We start from the raw sequence: 20,066 nt of genomic DNA on the forward strand, positions 1-20,066 counted from the left end.
CTGTAAATTTAAAAGCAAAAGTCTCTTTATATAATTTAAAGAAAGTTTATAATATTTTAGTGTGATTATATGTTAAGTAACTGAGCTAAATCTTTATAAGTTATTAAGTGTTTTAATTTAAATGTCATTTTGAGTACCGTATTTCCCGGACTACAAAGCGCACCTAAATATTAGCCGCACAAGCTAAAATCAGGGGAAAATCCTGTTTTGTACATACATTAGCCGCACCTGACCAAAAGCCGCAGGTGTTTCAATGTTGACTTATCATATGTAAGAGAATATGCACAAAGGGAATTGTCAGGAAAGAGATGGCTGTTTGGAGACATCACTTTTATTAATATTTTGAAAAACAAGTTATGGGTACATATTTGCACATGTAGTACATAACAGTAGCCTACAGCACACCAGAACAATAGATTCGGCCTACCTTTTAGGCTCAGGTGCAGTAACACAGCTTTAACAAGAAGAAAAGTCAGTCATTCACCACCATCTTTCTCTTCTTCCTGCGCACTAAAACCACCAAAGTCCTCTTCTCCAGTGTCGGATACAAACAGGCTCAGGATGGCTTCGTCATCCACTCTTCTTCTCTCCTTCGTTGTCACTTTCAAAACCAAAGAAATCCTCATTGTCAGTGTCAGAGTCAGAGTCGAACACCCTCAGAAGGGCCGTGGCGGTGTCCTCCTCTCCATCATGCAGCAGTCCAGCCCTTCAAAATCCGTTGGTGATCGTGGATGTTTTCACACTTTTCCACGCTGTCAGAATCCACCGGTGGAGTTGGGCATAACTTGCTTTTTGGGCATAACTTGCAAGTTTATCGCCGCTCATCATCCACGCCTCCCGCTGAACGCGTAGCGCTACTTTGAAGTTTGTTTTTCGCGCTACTTCGTACGGCACTACGTTGCCTGGCGGACGGACATGTGACTAACATACCACTCTTGAACCCCGATCCTTCCGCCAGGCAACGTAGTGCCGTACAACAGCGGAACACACAAAACAAATCGTCTTACGATATGACAAAAATCACGGACAATCCATAGAAAAGCCGCACCTGACTAAAAGCCGCAGGGTTCAAAGCTTGTGCAAAAAGTAGCGGCTTATAGCCCAACATTTACGGTAATTATTGCTTAGCATGCAGTTACACAGTTTTGTCACATGGTGGTGTCACAGCTCTCTAATCAAAAGTGCCTCAAAGTTAGAAACACTTCAGACAAGTATTAGCATCTTTTTTTCCATTTTGTTTGTCAGAAAGCCCGCAGTAAGTCTCAGTGAAGTGTGACACTGTGTTTACCCACATGTGTGTTGACAACAAAATGAGTATTGGTTGGTGACTCTCGTAGCAAGAAACGGCACTTGCTCACTGATAGTATCTCTGCTCTGATCCCTGTGGTGTTCGGCATGAAAGGAGAGAGCATCAAATATGGACAGTTTTGACTACATGCAATGAAAAAAACAGTATAAAACCCAGAGCAAAGCAACGAGATAAAAATAAAGTGTTTGCCATGCATAACTGAATTCATGGGTCATTCATTGAAATATCCATCACTGCCTTGTCCCCCCAGAATCAGCTGATAAGGACACTACACTGCACTGAGGTGTCACAGTTTAGTAAAGTGCTATGTTAAGCAGAAGTGCCAAAATAGCAAATTGCAAAGAGAGGCTTGGAAATTTTTCATATTATGAATAAATACTAGTCGTGTGCAATGCTGCATATTTTGGTATCGATCCAATAGCGATGCTGACTTGGTATCGATACAATCGATATTTGGATCGATCTGCCCACCACTAATAAATACCTATACATCCATATTCTTCTGCTTATCCAGGTCGAGGTAGTGGTTGAGGTGGAGCTTGTGATAGGGTGAGGGTAGGGGACACCTCAGAGAGGTCACCCGTCTTTCGCAGGCCTCACAACTCGCACTGTAAGGCCACAATCAGTTGGTGCATTCAAACCCTCACTTGCTGTGAGGTGGTGGTGGTGGTGCTTCATTGCCTTCCTCTGCTGTGCATTTCCGGCACTCCCCCGTGCGTTTTGGGATACTCTGCTGATTTTTCATGCACGTGTTACTGCACATGAAAAATCTGCTGGTCAGATTGTTTTTGCGATCGGATTGGTTTAACTCTTACCTCTAACCCTGACAGCTGGGAACAGGTCCAGCTTGTCACAGTACTGAAGTAGACACGCAGTAAAAGAAGATATTAGATATTTTAAAGGGCAGGATTTACTATATTTTACATTTTTGAAGTTAAGGTGGGGTTGCAGGGTGGTTAAACCCATGCAACCCCCCCATTATTTCCTAGGCTGTTGCTTTGATTTGCTTTAAGTCAAAACAACAGACTTTGTTGTTCATGTCACATTAAAATTAGCAGTCAGGTCACTTTGTGTTGTGTGTAGGCGGCTATTACTATGGAAACAGCTCCTCACTGCTCTGTGCAGAGTTCATTTTAACAACTTGGAGATAGTGTTTGCCTTCTCAGCTCTCAGACAGTTGCATAAGATATCAGGTTCTTCACAAAGAGCACTGGCAGATAATGGGCTTGATGTGAACACTTGCATAATCCTGTGTATTTCTCTGCATTGTCTGTTCAGAAGCAGCCCGAGCGACAAAAGATTGAATTTTAAAATAAGAACAGCTCCACGTGTAATCTTGTGGAGGTGAAAATGGGAGTTTTTCGTGATGATAAAATGATATTTATGATAAAGGTGCATGTTGCAGTGTGTGTTCTGGTTCAATCTGCATTTCAAACAGCCTTTGAGGCATTTGTTATAGTTTTATAATGAAAATATTAGATGGTTTCCTTTGCAGAATAACCGGCAATATTAATAAAGACTTATGCAATTTGAATAGCTGCATAGACAGAAGAAAAGCCTGGAAAATAAAAAGGCTGTGGCATTGTATTAATGAAAGGTCTGTATGCTACAGGCCAGCAAAACTGCTCCTTTTACAGAGATGATCATGCTTGATGACAATCAGTTAATCAAGTGCATTTGGTGACCAGCACCTGCCTGCTGCTTATCTTATTAATTCCCTTAGAAGAAGTAAGCATGTTCTTCATTTTTTAAAGCATGACTGAATAACAGTTCTAATAGCAAAACACCACAATGTCTACATTGTAAAAGAACACAAACAAACGTTGGTGCTCTGGAGGGGGGGTCTGTTTTCTGAAAATTGACTGGCAAAAACTGCATTTTGGGTAACCATTCAAACATTGAACATTCAAAGGTCATATATCCTGTGGGTTAGATGGCTGCTCAAAACAAGCTATAGCTGGAGCTTGGTCCCAGATCGCAGCTCTCACGCATGGATAATGACCCTCAAAGCAGGGTGGGTGCAGGACCAAAAGTGCTCATTGCCCCTTTCATTTGGTGCATTACTCAAAATTGTGCAACACATCAAAAACTAATCAGCACAGTGTTTTTATTATTGAGTATGAAACAGTGAAAATCGTCTTCCTGTTATGCTCCTCTGAACAGCACTCTGCTTGGTTTTTAAGGACATCTGTTGCTGAAAATTTTAAAGAGGTTGAAATCTGCCATCACGTCGTCCCTATCGGATCTAATTCAGTAACAAAGGAGCAAATATAAAAGCAGGTTATCTCAGGATTAGCTCAGACAACATTAAAGTATATGCTTCTCATTCAGCTGCAGTCTCTGATTGAAAGCAGAAACCAGTTTATTCCAGCAGTAACCCTGAGCAGTCTGGTTAGACTAGGTAAATCCCAGGAGCGCAGTCGACACTTCGCACTTCAAGGTCACACATGGTGCGGACATGATTGTGTTGTAAATGCTGCTCACTGTGACACAACAGCCTCACAGTCCATTCAGACGACCGGGAGAAACCGGTACGTGTCGCCTCACCTGCTCTGTTAACGGCTGAACAATTTTCCGCTCTGTTCCCACATGATAAAGATTCTTGGTCTGCATCATCCATCTACCTGACCTGCAGCTGTGCTCCCACCTCTAGTGGATGTGATCTGGGAAGCGGACTGACAGAGGAGCTAATGGTCGCAGCAGCCCATTTCTATGACAACAGAAAGCTTTGATGAGCCCAGCAGAGGGCATTTGAACAGAGCTGCGGCTATAAATAGAACAAGTAAACAAGTATGAGCAGAGGAGGTGGCGAGAGCGGTGCATGTCTGTGTATGTGTTATGCACATCTCTACATATGTACATGTAATTTGCACATATTTATTTATGCGATTAATGTCCCATTTATCCTGTCCATTAGTCCCCTCCATTTTCCCCTGTCAAACTCTTATCCCACCTTATGAACACAGTTTCCCACATGTGAACAAAGTGAGTGTAGAAGTATTCTTACAGTATATACTCACCGCATCAGCAAAGGATGCGGTTAGAGGTGACTTCACTTCCACTGACTCTAAAAGAAATTATTTAACAATTTCTCACCGGGATGAAGCTGTTTTGTAGCATTCAGATAAATGAAATAATAAAAATAAAAGAGACAAAATATATTTCTAATTGCAGCTGAATACACAAAGAAAGGAAGCTTGACATTTTGTCTACCAATTAACGATTTCTGTATGGGCTCTCTTACTTTACAAAGGTCTTGCAGCCTGTTTGTCACGTACTGCATGTGGCAGTGTAAAGGTCACAGTGAGTGGTCAGTCCTGCTGGGCTGAGCCGGCCAGTGATCAACATTTTTCACCCCTTTTGTTTTCCCATTGTTGAATGTACCCTACATGCACAGGCTCACTGCAGTGAATGCTCTGTAATTGATGTTCATGTCAAAGAGCGCGGTGTCCCGCGAACACGCTGCTTTTAACTCATGCCACACGCCGTGAGGCATCGCTCCTTTATTGCTGAAAAACTGTGTTTCTAAAATTAGTAAGAGGAGCAGAATGAGGATGCAGAGACGGCGTGTTATTGATGCCTCGATTTGGGAATGTTTGCTCATGTTTTTTGACAGGGAATCACAAGGTAGAGCTGAGCAGCTGCTGCGTGTATCCAAGGCAACCTGATGACGGCATAGGAGCATATACTGAATCTTAATATGAAGCTTGATGAGTTGAGGATTTCATCATGGCCTTGAGGCGACTTTTGTTGTGATTTGGCGCTATATAAATAAAATTGAATTGAATTGAACAGGTTCCTATTAAAATACTTGTTATTCAACAGCTGCTCGGTTTCATGGGTTTCAGGAAAATTCAGATACTTTTTATACTTTTTATACTTGTCCTATCATCCTATACTTTTATACAGGATGATCTTAACTACAGTTTAATTTTGATAAAAATGAATGAAGGTTGGTTGAGCTTCATCAGTAAACGGGGCGACTGAAGGCACACAGTGAGCTCAGGTTAGATCAGATACCGTGGCCACTTTATTAGGTACATGTTGTTTGTAAAAGATTGGCTCTCTTCTGCCTTCAGAGCCACCTTAAGTCTTCATGGCATAGATTCAACCCTCCTCTGGGATTTTGGTACATATTGACATGATCACACAGTTGCCCCAGATTTCTCAGCTGCACGTTCACAATGCAAATTGGATCTGGTGTCTGTGAAGGCCGTTTCAGTAGAGTTTACATCAGTCTGAGATGATCTGAGTTTCAAGTGCCATGGTGTGTTAAGAAGGTGATGAGTACACTGTGGTCATAAAGGGATGGACATGGTGAGTAACAATGCTCGACTGGTACTCAGAGAAGAAAATATCTCCCACACAACCCCAACAGCTTGAACTGTTGATATAAGGCAGGATCGATCAATTCTTTCATGTTACGACAAACTCTGACCTTAACATCTGAAAGTCATAACAGAAGACTCATCAGGTGAGGCAAGGTTTTTCTAATTCTGTCGCCCAGTTTTTGATGAGCCTCATTTTCCTTTTCTTAGCTGACAGGAAGGACACCCAGTGTGGTATTCTCCTTCTGCATTCAGAGAAGCTCTTCTGCATACCTTGTTTATAGCAAGTGTTTATTTCACTTACTGTTGCCTTCCTATCAGCTTGAGGTAGCCTGACCCTCCTCTGGACCTCCGACTTCAACATGTCATTTCCTTCCAGAGAACTGCTGCTTGCTGGGTATTTTCTCCTTTCCAAACCATTTTCTGTAAACTCCAGAGATTATTTTTGGGGAAAATCCCAGCAGGTCAACAGGTTCTGAAAAACTCAGACCAGCCAATAAGTCAACAACCTCCATGAAACATTCAAAGTCACTTACATCACATTTCTTCCCCATTGTAATGCCCAGTAGTGCTTTAGCAGCTTGTTTTGATCATGTCTACATGCATAAACGCACTGAGTTGCTGCCATTTGATTGGATAATTAGATGTTTGTGCAAATGAGCAGTTCAACAGATATATCTAATAAAGTAGTCAGTGAGTGTAAAGTCTTTGGACCAGCTGTAGGTCACAACAAGTTTAAATTAGTTTAGGTAACACCATTGACGATGCTCTAAAAGGCCCCAAGGGGGGTGCCTTGGTTTTGGAGCCCGCCTCAAGTGGTCATTAGAGGAACTGCAGTTTTTGCAACTTCTGGATTTCAATTTTCAGCTCCAGAGGTTGCTGTTTATACATAGAAGTTTAAAGCAGGGTATTTGTGGCTTGTAGGATTTTAGTACAATAGAAAATTACAGTATGTCCATCACACCCCAGGCAGCAGTGGTTTTCATTTCAATAATGCATGCTGTATGAATATTTCATCTCAGTGCTGTATTTAATACCTGACCTTCAAGATTCACATCGCAGGGAGGCAATGATTTCACACTACACTACACTGTGTAATTGTTGGTAAATCCAGAACAGTTCGGGTGTTCTGATATCTCCTGGAAACTCAAAAGTGCTTTTTAAGTACTCTAACAGAAATGATCAGCTTGCCTAAAAACACTGGAAATAACTTATTGCTCTGCGACTGCTGTACCATCAGTGATGATACTGATACCTGCCACTCAGGTGAGGGATGTCAGTGGGCTGTGTGTTGAAAGAAGCTCGTTCTTTGTATCTGAAGAGCTAAGACAAACACTTCATGTCAGTGTCAGTCTGTTCTTAGAAACCAGAGCCCTCCTGCTTTATTTTTGACATTCAAATTCAAATTTTATTTGTCACGTACACAGTCATACACAGTACGATATGTAGTGAAATGCTTGGACAACTGCTCGTGACCTAAAGAAAACAAAAAAGGAAAAGGCTATGAATAAGAAAGGAAATAAATATGAAAAATTAAAAAGGGTAAATTTAACTAAGAAGGAATAAAATATAAATTAAGGTTAAAAATGAAATAACTGTACAACACAAATTAGAATGAAGGGTAAATTTAACTGGGAAGGAATAAGATAAAATATATAAATTAAAGTTGAAAATAAAATAACTGTACAACAAAATACACAATATAGAACTATATAAGAATGTATGAAGAAATCTAAATATAAATAAATATATACACAATAACAGCAGCTGTACAAGTATTAACCGGAAATGAAGAATATAGTGACCAGTGTTGTGCAAAAAAACAATGTGTGCAAAACAAGTCCAGAAAGTCCAGTGTGTGTGTAAGAACTGTATGTGTGGGTCAGTACTGTGTGGTGGTGTGATTGAGAGACCGTATCGCCTGCGGGAAGAAGCTCCTCCTCAGTCTCTCTGTGTTGGTCTTCAGGGAGCGGAATCGCTTTCCTGACCTCAACAGAGAGAACAGTCTGTTGTTGGGATGGCTGAGGTCCTTCACGATCTTCCTGGCCTTGGTCCAGCACCGCCTGCTGTAGATTGAGTGCAGGTCAGGGAGCTCGGAGCGGATGGTGCGCTCAGCTGACCGCACAACCCTCTGTAGAGCTCGTCTGTCCTGCATGGTGCTGTTCCCGAACCAGGTTAAGATGTTTCCCGCCAGGATGCTCTCTATGGTGCACGAGTAAAAGTTCCTGAGCACCTTGGAGGGCAGTTGGAAGTCTCTCAAGCGTCTGAGGCTGTCTGGCCTTTTTCACCACGGTGTTGATGTGACAGGACCATGACAGGTCCTGCGTGATGTGAACTCCGAGGTATTTGAAGCTGTCCACTCTCTCCACTGGGCACTCGTTTCAACCGTCAGCAATTGGTGATTAAGATCTGAGGTGGTGGGTGAAGCAGCACTGAGTCATGTGAAGCACTGCTGTACTGAAAAATCAATTTACCTGCAGATGTATCAGAAAAAAACAACACCTAAATATTTAAAATGCAGAATACTAATATCCATTCTTTACACTTTACATAAAATTTAAGTAAATAGCATGCGATAATTAGCAGCTGTCAAACCAGCTTAGAGGTAGATTACAATCATCTACAGTTGACACCTTTTTTATTGATTTCCACTTACTGACCTGTGAGCCACACCATTCAGCAGGTGGAGCCTGATCCACAAATAATCAGTCTTCAGGTTAATCACTTTAGGGGCTGAACTATTCAAAATACTTCCTACCTAAACCATCTAAACTAATCTGTGCTTTCTTCCTTCCACAGGTCTCCATCAGCATCAGTTGAACATCTAGTGGCAAGAAATCAGATCTCAGCAGAGAAATGCTAAATGAACATAATCTTTAATCTGTGCTTCCAATTATATGTTACCAATTAGATTTATAAATGACTAAAATGAAAATCTGTGACATGTTTTACCGAGTTAATGAAGAGGCCCTTAATTACACACTTCTACAGTTTGGGAGCTAAAAGCACATGCTGCAGCTTTTCAAAGCAAAATTACTGTTCAAGCTTGTTTGAGTCAGGATTTCAGCTCTCAACAGATCAGGGTCTCCTGTGCTTTTCATGCCGACATGTTTCCATTGGGTGACAGTTCAGGACTCCAGGCAGATGAGTATAGTATAGTATAGTCCCTCGATACAGAGGAATGTGTGCAGAATGGAGAAATAAGCAATAGCACTGTCTGCAGTATCACAGCATATTCTGTGCCATATGTAATTACCTTGTACGCATGCTGACTTTTTGATGTGCAGTGACAATAAAATATGACTAATTATCATTAAGGTCCAGTTGAATTATTATTTGATTGGACCAAAGGGCAGGCTTTTGAATATCTATCTTTTGTGTTTGGACTGCGGAGCTTTAAACAGACTTTTCAGCTTTGTCTCTGCATAGTTTTCTCTGGATTTCCTGAATCTTTCACATATTTTAGGGTCAAAAGTGCCGAATTGTCTTAAATGTATGACAGGGCCTGATAATTCAGGAAGAAGGATATGAAGTTAAATTCTGGACTAAACAGGACTGCAATTCTGTTTATAACCATGTGCCAGTGCAGTATTTCAGAGTGAACCGCCCTCCTGTCTTTCAGCGCTACCAATTAGGTTTTCCATTGCACTGAATGCACTGACGATACTGTTACCCAAGTATTATACTAATAATGGCTCATTTATTGTATGCATTGCCTTAAAAAAAGGGGGGGGGGGGTTGAAGCACACTGGAACATGCAATAGAAAAATGTCCGTTAAACTAAGATGATGAAATACATTAAAATGATCGAAGTGAAGTTTATATCTGTCCTCATTCTGAGCACTGCTGTACTGCCAGCTTCTTTTTTACTTTTTAGATACTGAAAGCCTTAAAGGCAAAAGTTAAAGTGGATAATCTCTTTAGCAGGATTGGAAGTGTTGCATAAAATGGAACAAATGGGCCAAAACATGTAGAACGCACTGCAGAGCTACATCTAAAATATCTGTCCCATTAAGCAGCCTCTCTGTGTCACTGGGATCTGCTGCACTGCATTCTTTTCTATTTTGGAGTTCTGCTTCTCATTTTTATTGACCTTATGTAATTTTCTATTGAGGTTAAGCAGCACTGCTTAAGAAAAGATGTAGGAGGGATTTTTTCTTTTTACTGTTTAACTAAATTCTGGAGCTGCCAATACAGCACCTCCCTACTTTCACTGCATTTCCATTGCCATGCAGGGTCCATCACATTAAGTGCTGTTCCAAGCCAACTAGTTTTAAATGTAAGTGGGTTGTAAAAGCCCTCCAACAACCAGTCTGCATCACGGCTTACTAGAATAAGCTCACAAAACTGACATTGCTTTCATGTCTCAGCAATGAACAAAATGAACCAACTTTCAATATTTATAAAAAAGAGTTAGTTTGAATCTAATTTCTATTACTAAAGATAAAATTAAGACAAAGCAGGGTATGAATGAAAATGAATTGCAATAGATAAATTTTCAATAACCGATGATCTCAGTGCACTATCTGATAATCTAAACTGCTCAAGCTGCAGAGAAAGTTTCTGTTTGCATCATAGAAAGGCGAGGACATCCCAAAGCGTGCCTCTGTATTTCTACCACAACACCTTTTAAGACTCTCCAGTGGCTGCATGTGTGACTCCACATGGAGTGGGATGGTGTAGGAGCTGGACTGGAACTGGACCTTCAGCTGCAATCAAAGAAAGTTATTGTTCAAGCTGGACGCTATGGAAAAAGGTCTTTCCATTTTCAGGTATTTTTTAAGAAGCTTAAACAAGCTGGTGTGTCTGTTACATGAAAACATGAGAGTGAGTGAGAGACTGATATCACTGGAGTTATCACTAGAGCTGTATATTTCAGTTTTTATATCTACTTTATCTTTAAAATAGACCCTTCAAATCAAAGTGAGAAAGCCTCAGTGATCAAATGATCCCATGTCAACAGCACTATGGCAACAGTGGGAAGACAGAACTCCATTTTAACAGAACCACACTCAGATTGGCATCAGTTGAGGGGATAAAAAGACAAAAGAGAAGCATAGAGAGAGAAGGACAACAGAACATAAAACATGAAAGAAGAAAGTCTGAAATTCTTCAGGAAGAAGGAGATTACATTATATTCTGGATTTAACTTGGGGCCATTTTTGTTTTATACACAACTTTGCATTTCATCATCAGTTATTATTAATCTCTGGTTCTTTTCCACAGTGTTTCTGCAGTCCTGTCTTCCTCCCCTCTCCCCCATCCAGTCGCGGCAAACTTACCCTCGCTGAGCCTGGTTCTGCTGGAGGTCTCTTCCTGTTAAAAGGGAGTTTTTTCTGCCCACTCTCGCCAAGTGCTTGTTCATAGGTGGTCATAGTGGGTTTTCTCTGTACTATTTAGTGTCTTTACCTTACAAAATAAAATACCTTGAGATGACTGTTATTGTGATTTTGTGCCGTATAAATAAACTGAATTGAACTGCGCCTGAGCCAAAGTCCCTGTTGGCACTCTTGTGCGACCTGTGTGCTGCTTTGATATTTTCAATCGCAAATATGTTTTCTACCATATATTTGTCAGTCTGTGATTTTATTGTAATAGCTGCGCAGTGAACTGCGGCTAACAGACGCAGACGAGCGAGATTTCTTCCTGCAGAAACCTTGAGGCAGATACTTGATGCCCAAAGTGACAATAAAGGCAGTCAGTCATTTTTATATGAAAGGAATTAGCTGCTTTCACATAAAAATGACTGATGATGAACATTTTAGTATATCTGCATAGAAGCAAATGAATTAATATGGGTATGATAAACAAGCAGAGCAATTAAATGATCCCATTCTACCATTTTAGCCCCTATAATGTCTTGTGAACCAGAATAATTTATATTAACACAACAGATTTTAGATTCAGATGTGTCAGGATCTGAATAATATTAATATATATAATCTAATTAGTCATGTTAAGCGGACTAGCAAAACTCTGATAAGTAATAGAATTCCTGATCATATGATTCAGCCTGTATCCTCTCAGCTGTGTGTGGTATTTGTGCAGCAGACATTCAACTTCCTCCCCGAGCATCTCACGGACTGTACCACACCGTGAGTTCCCCCCTTCCCTCACCCTTGCAGTGGGCCGCTCCCCCTTCTTTACCGCCCACTTTGGTTGAAGCCAAAACAGAACATCATGGCGATTGATGGTAAGTAGGCCAATAACGGCTCACCTCTCCTTTTAATTAACTTCAGCTGGAAATGATACGTGTCAGCGGTGATTTGCCTCTGCTTAAAAGTGTTCGTGAGCTCAGGAGATGAGTGCTTGGTTCGGCTGGAAGCAGTGAAAGTTGTTTTTCTAATTTTCTTTAAGGTGGTAATTTTCCTTTGCAGTGTGATAGAAGAGAGGCAGGAGGAAGCTGGAAGCGGCGCTTGCTCTGTTTGTAAAGGTGGTGCTGAAAGGAAAGCTCCACTCCGCTCTTTAAACTGCATGACATTCATTCAGACCGAGCGTGTGTGTGTGTGCGCGTGTGTGTGTTAATTTCACGGAACTCGAGCTGTCATTTGGTTTGCAGTCTCGCTGCTGCACGCCTGTGCTTTACAACTCGGAGCAGAGCTCACACAAACCACATTAACGCACTGTTAATGCGGATAATGAATGCGTGATTTCTATTCCAGTGTCCACCGTGTGCTTTTACTGCTCACCTTACTCCGATTATGTAACTTTGCAGGTTGTAAGCAGCTTTGGTGCTTAGTTTGTTTTATCACTTTGGATCCCATGCTCACATTGCTGCGATACATTAAATGTCACAGGAAGGCAGACATACCATAGCTTAATGATAGATTTTTATTATTTTTTATTAATATAGAGTTCCCTTTTTTGTGTTGATAAGACAGAACCTTTTCTTTATCCTATCAAGTTATGGACCAGTACAGTGAAAAGCTAGAGTCTGCACTAAAGGTGCAATCCTACTAAGACCCGAACTCTTCCACGGCATGCATTTTTAATTTCTCTTTGATATTTGGGCATATTGGGGCCCGATGAATGTAAAAACAAAGAATTACCAGATTATTTCTTTTACCTTATTTTTGTTTTTAAGAAAAATGAGAGCCACATATGAGGATATTTGTTTAAAATTTTGATAGAACAGTAGCAGTATAATGTCCCCGTAAGTGGACATTATACTGTTGCTGGTAAGGAGGAAGGGCCAGGTATCCAGTGATTGTAAAGTTGTTGGTCCTGCCCCAGTCTTTCAGTCTGCATGCTGACATGCCTGCGAGCATGGCATTTAATCCCAAATAATCTGGTTTCTTCCTGTTTTGTGAAGGTGCTGAATGCATAGGATGAAATATTGTATGAGTGTGTGCGGATGAGCATACAAGCCAGTGTTCTCCATTGTGGAGTCTTTACAGGAAGTTGCTGACATTTTTTAATTGCATTATTTGAAACAATTCTTTATAATTTTTTCAGCCTCAAACATAACAACATTTTTCCGCACTGACTCCCAGGCCAGTAGATCAGAGTTTTACTAGCCTCTAGTAAGTACAAATAAGCTCATTTAATTGCTTTACACACTGCTGGTTTAATCAGCACAAATATTTCAGTGGTGAAAATTCATTAAATTAAATTCCTATTCCAGTTTTAGACTTGTCCCTGCAGGCATCGCTGCTAAAAAGAGAGGTGGGCAACTGCTCTCAGCCTGCGGCAAAGTTTTTGTGTCAGATTTATACAACACTAAAAATGCAGTCATTTGTAAATCTGACAAACCCAGATTTTATCCAAAGTAAAACATAGAAATCAAATCAAACGACTGTGAAAATCTATCATTGTAAGAAAATTTGAATTTGAATTTTGTATCAGGCAAGAATGGGACACCTTTCTTCTCCCAAAAGTCCAGCAGGAGGTCTCCTCAGTTCCCAGACTGTCTTGAATGGTAAACATGGCCGGGCCCCAACTTTATTGAGACATGTTGCTGCCATCAAATTCAAAAATGATCTTTTTTTCCAGTCTAATCATTTGAAATGACTTTTAAGTTCTGCTGTGAATAAAATCTGGGTTCATGAGATTGTCAAATCATTGCATTTGGTTTTTATTGATATTTTACACAGCATCACAACATTTTGGAACCAACTTTTCACAGGCATGTTCCCAGGTGCAGCGGTGCTGAAAAACCCACACAGTCTATGAAATGCAGAGACAAATAAGTCAGTGTTAGTCCTTTTAAATTGATGTGTTCAGCATTTCATTGTGTGACTGTGTGAATATATGCTGGAGGATTGATTTCAGTTTAGTTAATTTAATATGTTTGATACAGTATCCTCTCCTGCTGTGTTTCCCTTTTGTTTAATATGTAGAATATCAGAGTTGGGGATGGAAATTCAGAAATGTTGCCCACCTACCCGGGCAGTATCCAAGCTTATCGATTCTTGATTCTTTGCACAGTACACAGAAGATAAGAAGCCAGATGCTTTTTATCTTTCTACTATTAAACCTGTAAAAATAAACATATGTGGACCTACGTTTTTCAACACAGAAAACTGAGGCAACATAAAAACATCACTGATAATGGCACTGGTGTCATCTAAATCTTATTATCTTAGCATCTGAAACTGTAAAGTTATAAAGTTCTCGCTAGTCTTTGGAGGGAGGTGATAAAATAATAGGTCGTGAGGAATACAGGACAGCAGAGATCACCTCTAGAAAACAGCACAGTGACGTGAACTCCAGCTGTAATCTAGGCAAATAGACCATCCATTCTCTTTGGGCCTTCGGGCTCTGATCAGCACATAAAGTAAAGAAACACTTTAAGCGTGTGAGTCATTCATGTGTGATGGAAGAGCTAAATTTGCTGCTGCAGCTTTGTCTATCAGTTTGCTTTTTTTTGTCTAAAATTTTAACAACAGGTTCAGACTTTAAACAAAACAGTCACGTGGATGAAACATGTCAGAAAACAATTAGTGGTCACTAAATATATTAGAAAGGCGTAGGTCACCGGCTCTGTTCTGCCACCATCATGCCTCCTCCTTCATGCCATCTGACATAGAGCTTTATTCAACCACACCCGTAACCTCAACTTCCTCACTAGCATTAGTAAGCAAAGTGCCGTTTCCTGAAGAGTAGTGGTTTGCTGGAGCTAGTCGGCCCCGCCGAGATTTATGGAGCAGCTGTGGGGCTGACTGACACCTGCAGCATCCAGGGATCGGTCTCTCGGCACCAGTGGGAGGCTGTGTTTCTGTCTGTACTTGTGATGTTAGGTTGGGTGAACGTCACGAGGTGTTGGAAAACACAAGTCGATTAATTTCAAGGCAACGAATTGAGCTGTGGGGAAGGCATTGTTTAGATCACAGCACATCATCTAATTTAAAGGGATATTTCTGATGAATAATTTACGAGCTTTTAAAAGGAGAATTAGTCTCTCTGTGAGAAACCACTTAAAACTGAGCCCCAACTAATGGACCAGATTAAACACCGGCCATGCTAATATTGCATGTGTCTTTTAGATGAACGTTTTCAGTAATCTCTGAAACTTGCGGCATTCGTGCTGTTTATCAAGTTACACGTGCACAATGTCAGCTACGTTTGCAGACTGGTGTTCAGACACCCGCGCAGACTGTTGTTACTTGTCTCTCCGCTCGCATTATGCAAGTTTTACTTTATATCACCAACAAACAGTCGCTCATTTTCTGCATCAAAGTGTACCAGTTTGCACAGCTGTCATCTACTTTTCAACCCTCCTCGGAGAGGACGTGTCAGCCGCCTGTTGGGACAGCAGCTCCAGCTAATGGCAGGAGATGGTGTAACATCTTAGAACTAAAAGGCAAGCAAGGCTGCTGTGCTTCAATAATATAGGAAAGATTTCTTCAACCAACTGTCATTTCTGGTGCAAGATAGTAGAGCAGTGTTTAAACTGCTGGTCGAGGAATGACGCACAACTCTTAATATCAAGATCACTGGCCAGTGAAACTCCTTCTGTGCTGTCAACACTTTTAATAATGTAGTGTATAAATCACTTTAAACCGCAAAGACATGCAAAGGATTTATTCTTGAATTAAATATTAGAAAAAGTGGTGAAAAAAACAAAACAAATTTAAATTTATTTTCAGTTAAATGTCTAAAAAGAAAAGAAACAAAGGGATATCAGCAACTTTACTTGGGCAGTCTGTCTGTGTGTATTAACACCTATCCAGGTATATTTTGCAGCTCACGTTAGCGTTTTATTTTAATGATTAATCACTGGGTAATTCTCTTTCTTGGCCTGCAGCTGACTGGCCTTACTGTTTCTCCTCTCGTGATCTGCATTAAGAAGGAGGGTCAGTCTAACCACGACCTGCTGCAGGTTGAGAACTGGTTCTTATGCTGCTCCATCAGTTTTACCAGAGCAAAGCAAAGATGCACATGTTGCACGTTGCAGACAAGAATCAGTTATTTTTAAATCTTTCATTTTAGAAAGCCTGTATGTATTCAGCTTCTCATACACCCATCTCTTCATCTATAAACACAATAGGAATCTGTGGGAAAAGCAGCAAATTCTCACATTTAAGAAGCCGGAGGGAATCAGTTTGCAGAAGCTTTTGCGCACTTGAATGGGAGATGAATTTAAAGAGGAAACTGGCAGGAACATTATAAGCATTGTTAATTTTTTCATTTTTAGCCCGAAGGCTTGAGTGAAGTGCGGCTCTCCAATTTCACCTACCTTGATGCCTAAAGGCTACTTTAGAGAGTACTGGGAGACTTTAATAATGTATTCAGTGACATTCAGCTTTGTCATCAGCTCTGTTTATTTTACTAATGCGCCGCTGAATCGCCTTAAATCACCATTATCAAAGCCTGCTGCTTCCCAAATGTTAGAGCTCCTAAAGCATCACTTTTGGACATGCCCGGCACGCTGTTTGTGAAAAGATCACTGAGCAGTTTAAAGGAGCTTGTGAAATTTTAAAAATCTCTGAAAGTAGTCTTTAATTTGCTTAAAAGGGACCAATTTTGCAGAAACCAAATGTTATGTCGACGGGCTCCACTGCATGCATCAGCTCCTGCAACAAGCTGTACTCAGATCGACTGGAAAATGGATTTCACATATCCTGGTTAAGTCCGGCTCTCTGGCTGGCAGATCGAAAGCGGGCAGCTCGCGTGCGTGCTGTTCTGTCTGCGCGGCGTGCATGAAGACTTGTCGAATCCTGAGCTAGAGCCAAGTGCAGAGTAGGCAGGCCAGGGTGTGTTGAGCTGTGGAAATATTATGTGTTAAGTGGAGCTCTACGTGCTGACATTTAGACTTCCAAATCGAAGTGAAATCCCTGCCAGGTCACTTTGCTTCTGGCACCTTTTTTCCACCGGTTTTGCCAGTTTGAAATATACGACTGTTCCATATGTCATTTTAGATCTGATAGACAAAACATCTGAAAACATTAGGCCCGTGCTTCCTCTGGACTGGAGACTCCATCTCCATTTTCCTCTCCATCTTCATGACATGCCACTGTTTGTTATTGCAGAGCGAGAAACAGGATGTGAGGCGATGATTGCCAGTATCTGCCGACCATTTGAGATGAAACAAGCTGTGAGACAGTGTAGCTGGAAAAGAGCACATGCTCCTTGGAAAGCAGTTATTATTGTTAATTCATTATATGATGCTCCAATTAAAGTTCATCCCATATTTTTAGAAAAAACTGGATGAACTGACCACGTGAGGTGTTGCATGCAGTGAGAAACCTGTGGACAATTTTCACCTGTTGATTTGCTTTAGCTGTTTTTGCTAATTGGTTTGTTTTCAGGTCAACTTTAAGATGCAGTGTTTAAATCTAACGGCACGAGGATTTCTGTTGTCTCCACGAAACATTTGAACAAATCTCTGGTTAACACAACTCAGCATTACCTGCTAAAAATATCTCCCCCAACAGCTGGTAGAGTCCAAAATGAAGTTTTTTGGTCCATATTAACATAATAGCATCACACAGATACTGCACATTTGTCAGGTGCTCATCCATAATGAAAAACACTCAGACCAGTCCATCTGGCACCACATTCAAAGTTACTTAAAGGAGCAGTCCCCAACCCTCGGGCCATGGACTGGTCCCGGTCTGTGAGTCGTTGCGAGAGTTGAGGCTCGGGTTGACATTTATGGTTTTCAGGGTTTTTATTGTTTGTTTGTTTTTTAAATCGTTTTTATCATTAACTCAGGTTCCCTGGGTCTTTTCCTGTGCATCATGAATAAATGTTCGTTTTTGTTTGTTTTTTTTTTTGGGTATCAGCACTGGTTTTATTTTGTTGTATTTATCTGCAACACTTTAAAGGCCGGTCCGTGAAAATATTGTTGGACAAAAACCGGTCCGTGGTGCAAAAAAGTTTGGGGACTGCTGACTAAAGTACTTTTTTTTTCCTCCTGAAAAGAAGGAGGAGAGGGACCTGCTTTGAACTTCAGCAGATCATGTTGACCAAATCTACATGCCTAAATTATCTGATCAGCTGCCATGTGATTGGCTGATCGGATATTTGCGTTGAAGCAGTTGAATGGTGTACTGACTGAAGTGGCCAGAGAATATGTTTATCTACCTATTTTCAGAGGTGGGAAAAAGAAAACATCACCTAAACTGCCAGCTCAATTGACCGAGCAAAGACGTTGTATTAATGTTAAATTGTCATCTTCACTGTTGGAGTATTCAGCATTATATATTTGAACTTTGATGGTGACTGATTTTGTCATTTATGGTACGTAAACAAAAGTTAAAATTGTTAATGAGCTAACAGAAATAGTCTATCTGGACTGAGACAGGCTGACAGGAACCTGAAAGGACTTTCTGTTAAATCTGTTTAACAGATTAACTAAATTAAACTCACTGGTTTGATTAAGAACACTGTCAGGTGTCATTATCAGCTTCCAAGACTTGATTAATCCTGGACTAAAAGGAAAGACACTGAAGGCTTCCACAGAAAAACTTTGACTTGTTTATATTGTAAGATGAAGATGAAATGTGGACACAGACCTCACTCTTCTGCGTGGTTTCAGACTCTTGTCTTTAACTGTTTATCTCTCGCAGGATGGGAAGCTTTTAATGAGCAAGCAGGTTTTTTCCAGAGTGTATGTTTCCCTTGGACGCGCTCATGTGGTCCATGTGTTTTACCCGCTGGCACAACAAAGATACAAAGATGAATCAACAATGCTTTTGCTGTATATTTGATTTTCCTGTCATTTCAGCGCTTGTTATCCATTTGAGGCAGACTGAGGGATTTGTTACTGGGAGGATTTTGTGCAGTTTAGCGACTGATTGGCTGTCCACTTGGCATAGGACCAACGAGGGAGGCTGGCAAAAAAATAAAACCGATTATAAGCAAGTAGAGCAAATGTTAATTCATAGCTCATTGTGACATCGACAGACTTTGTTCCAGCAGCAACATCCAGAGACAGATTGAGGTTTAAATATAACAGCTGTGGGCTGATTTGGAGATAATTGTCTGTCATCTTAATTTCATGTTCAAGCTATTAACATCTTATGAGTGACGCTAAATTAGGCAAATCAGGTCTAAAAATAAAGAATCAACTTTAGTATGTTTAAAGAAATGTTTCCATCCGCTGGGATGCTACTGTATTAAAAAGCTGTGATTTCACACCGGGAAGGAAATCCAGTTCAGCAGACCATGCTGTGGAGATGTAGGTATGAAGGAAACTGGTGCTGCTTTGCCATCTTAGAGCTGAGCTGTTGGTAAAGTAGGCTAATCTTTATTATACTGTATCAACCTGAACTCATCGCAGCACATGTTTCATGAACAGCCTGATGTGGTACGACTTTCCCTCCTGGAGCTTCAAGAAAGACATTTAGTGATTTTCCTGCACGTGGCTCAGTTCCCTATGTACACTCAGTTGTACTCGCCTATTTTTGGCTATTTGTTTAATATAATTTATTAATAAACGAACCGAAAGAGTCATTCAGCATTTTTTCACATACACATTAAAAAGTCAGGGGATTTCTGGTGAATAAAAAGAAAATAACCTTCTTGCTACTTGTTTAATTCAAACATTTTTGTATCAGGCATACCAAATATAACTTTGATTGTTAACAAGAGAAACACAACAAGTTTGTCTCCCTGAGTTTTCTTTTCATAACACTTCCTTTTCTGCACCGACCTCAAACAAGAAAAATTATCTGTCCGTTTTTGTTTTAGCTGAACTTTCTGTGCTGCAGCCTGAGTTCATCCATCTCTCCTGGCCAGACACGTACGCCTCGGCAGCCTGATTACAGGAGGCAGGTCGAGGAGATTCCTTAAAAAATCTGGGACAAACTCTATAAATGCTCCCAGTCTGGCCCCAGACGTCTGAATGAGGAAAGACTGGGAAGCCACAGACTTCACCTTGATTTAGTTTGCAGTAGCAAGACATGCTCCCTGGTGAAAGAAGGGGGATAAACAAGAACCTCAATCTTCATGCCGTGTTTTAATGACAGCGGGCAACTTGTTTG

General features: G+C 40.7%; 1 protein-coding gene across 3 annotated transcripts in view; it reads left to right on the top strand.

The window, feature by feature from the left end:
* The first annotated feature begins 11,800 nt into the window (after positions 1 to 11,800).
* Positions 11,801 to 20,066, top strand: part of syt14a (synaptotagmin XIVa) — a 59,206-nt gene continuing 50,940 nt past the window's right edge. For 2 of the 3 annotated variants that reach the window (XM_026151067.1, XM_026151068.1), the window contains exon 1: positions 11,802 to 11,830. In XM_026151067.1, the coding sequence (XP_026006852.1) occupies positions 11,818 to 11,830 (13 nt within the window). In that variant the 5' untranslated portion in view covers positions 11,802 to 11,817. Of the gene's footprint in view, positions 11,831 to 20,066 lie in introns of all 3 variants that reach the window. The other variant, XM_026151066.1, reaches the window with a different exon arrangement.

This window comes from Astatotilapia calliptera, chromosome 19, assembly GCF_900246225.1.
Source record: "Astatotilapia calliptera chromosome 19, fAstCal1.2, whole genome shotgun sequence".
Classification (NCBI taxonomy): Eukaryota; Metazoa; Chordata; class Actinopteri; order Cichliformes; family Cichlidae; genus Astatotilapia; species Astatotilapia calliptera.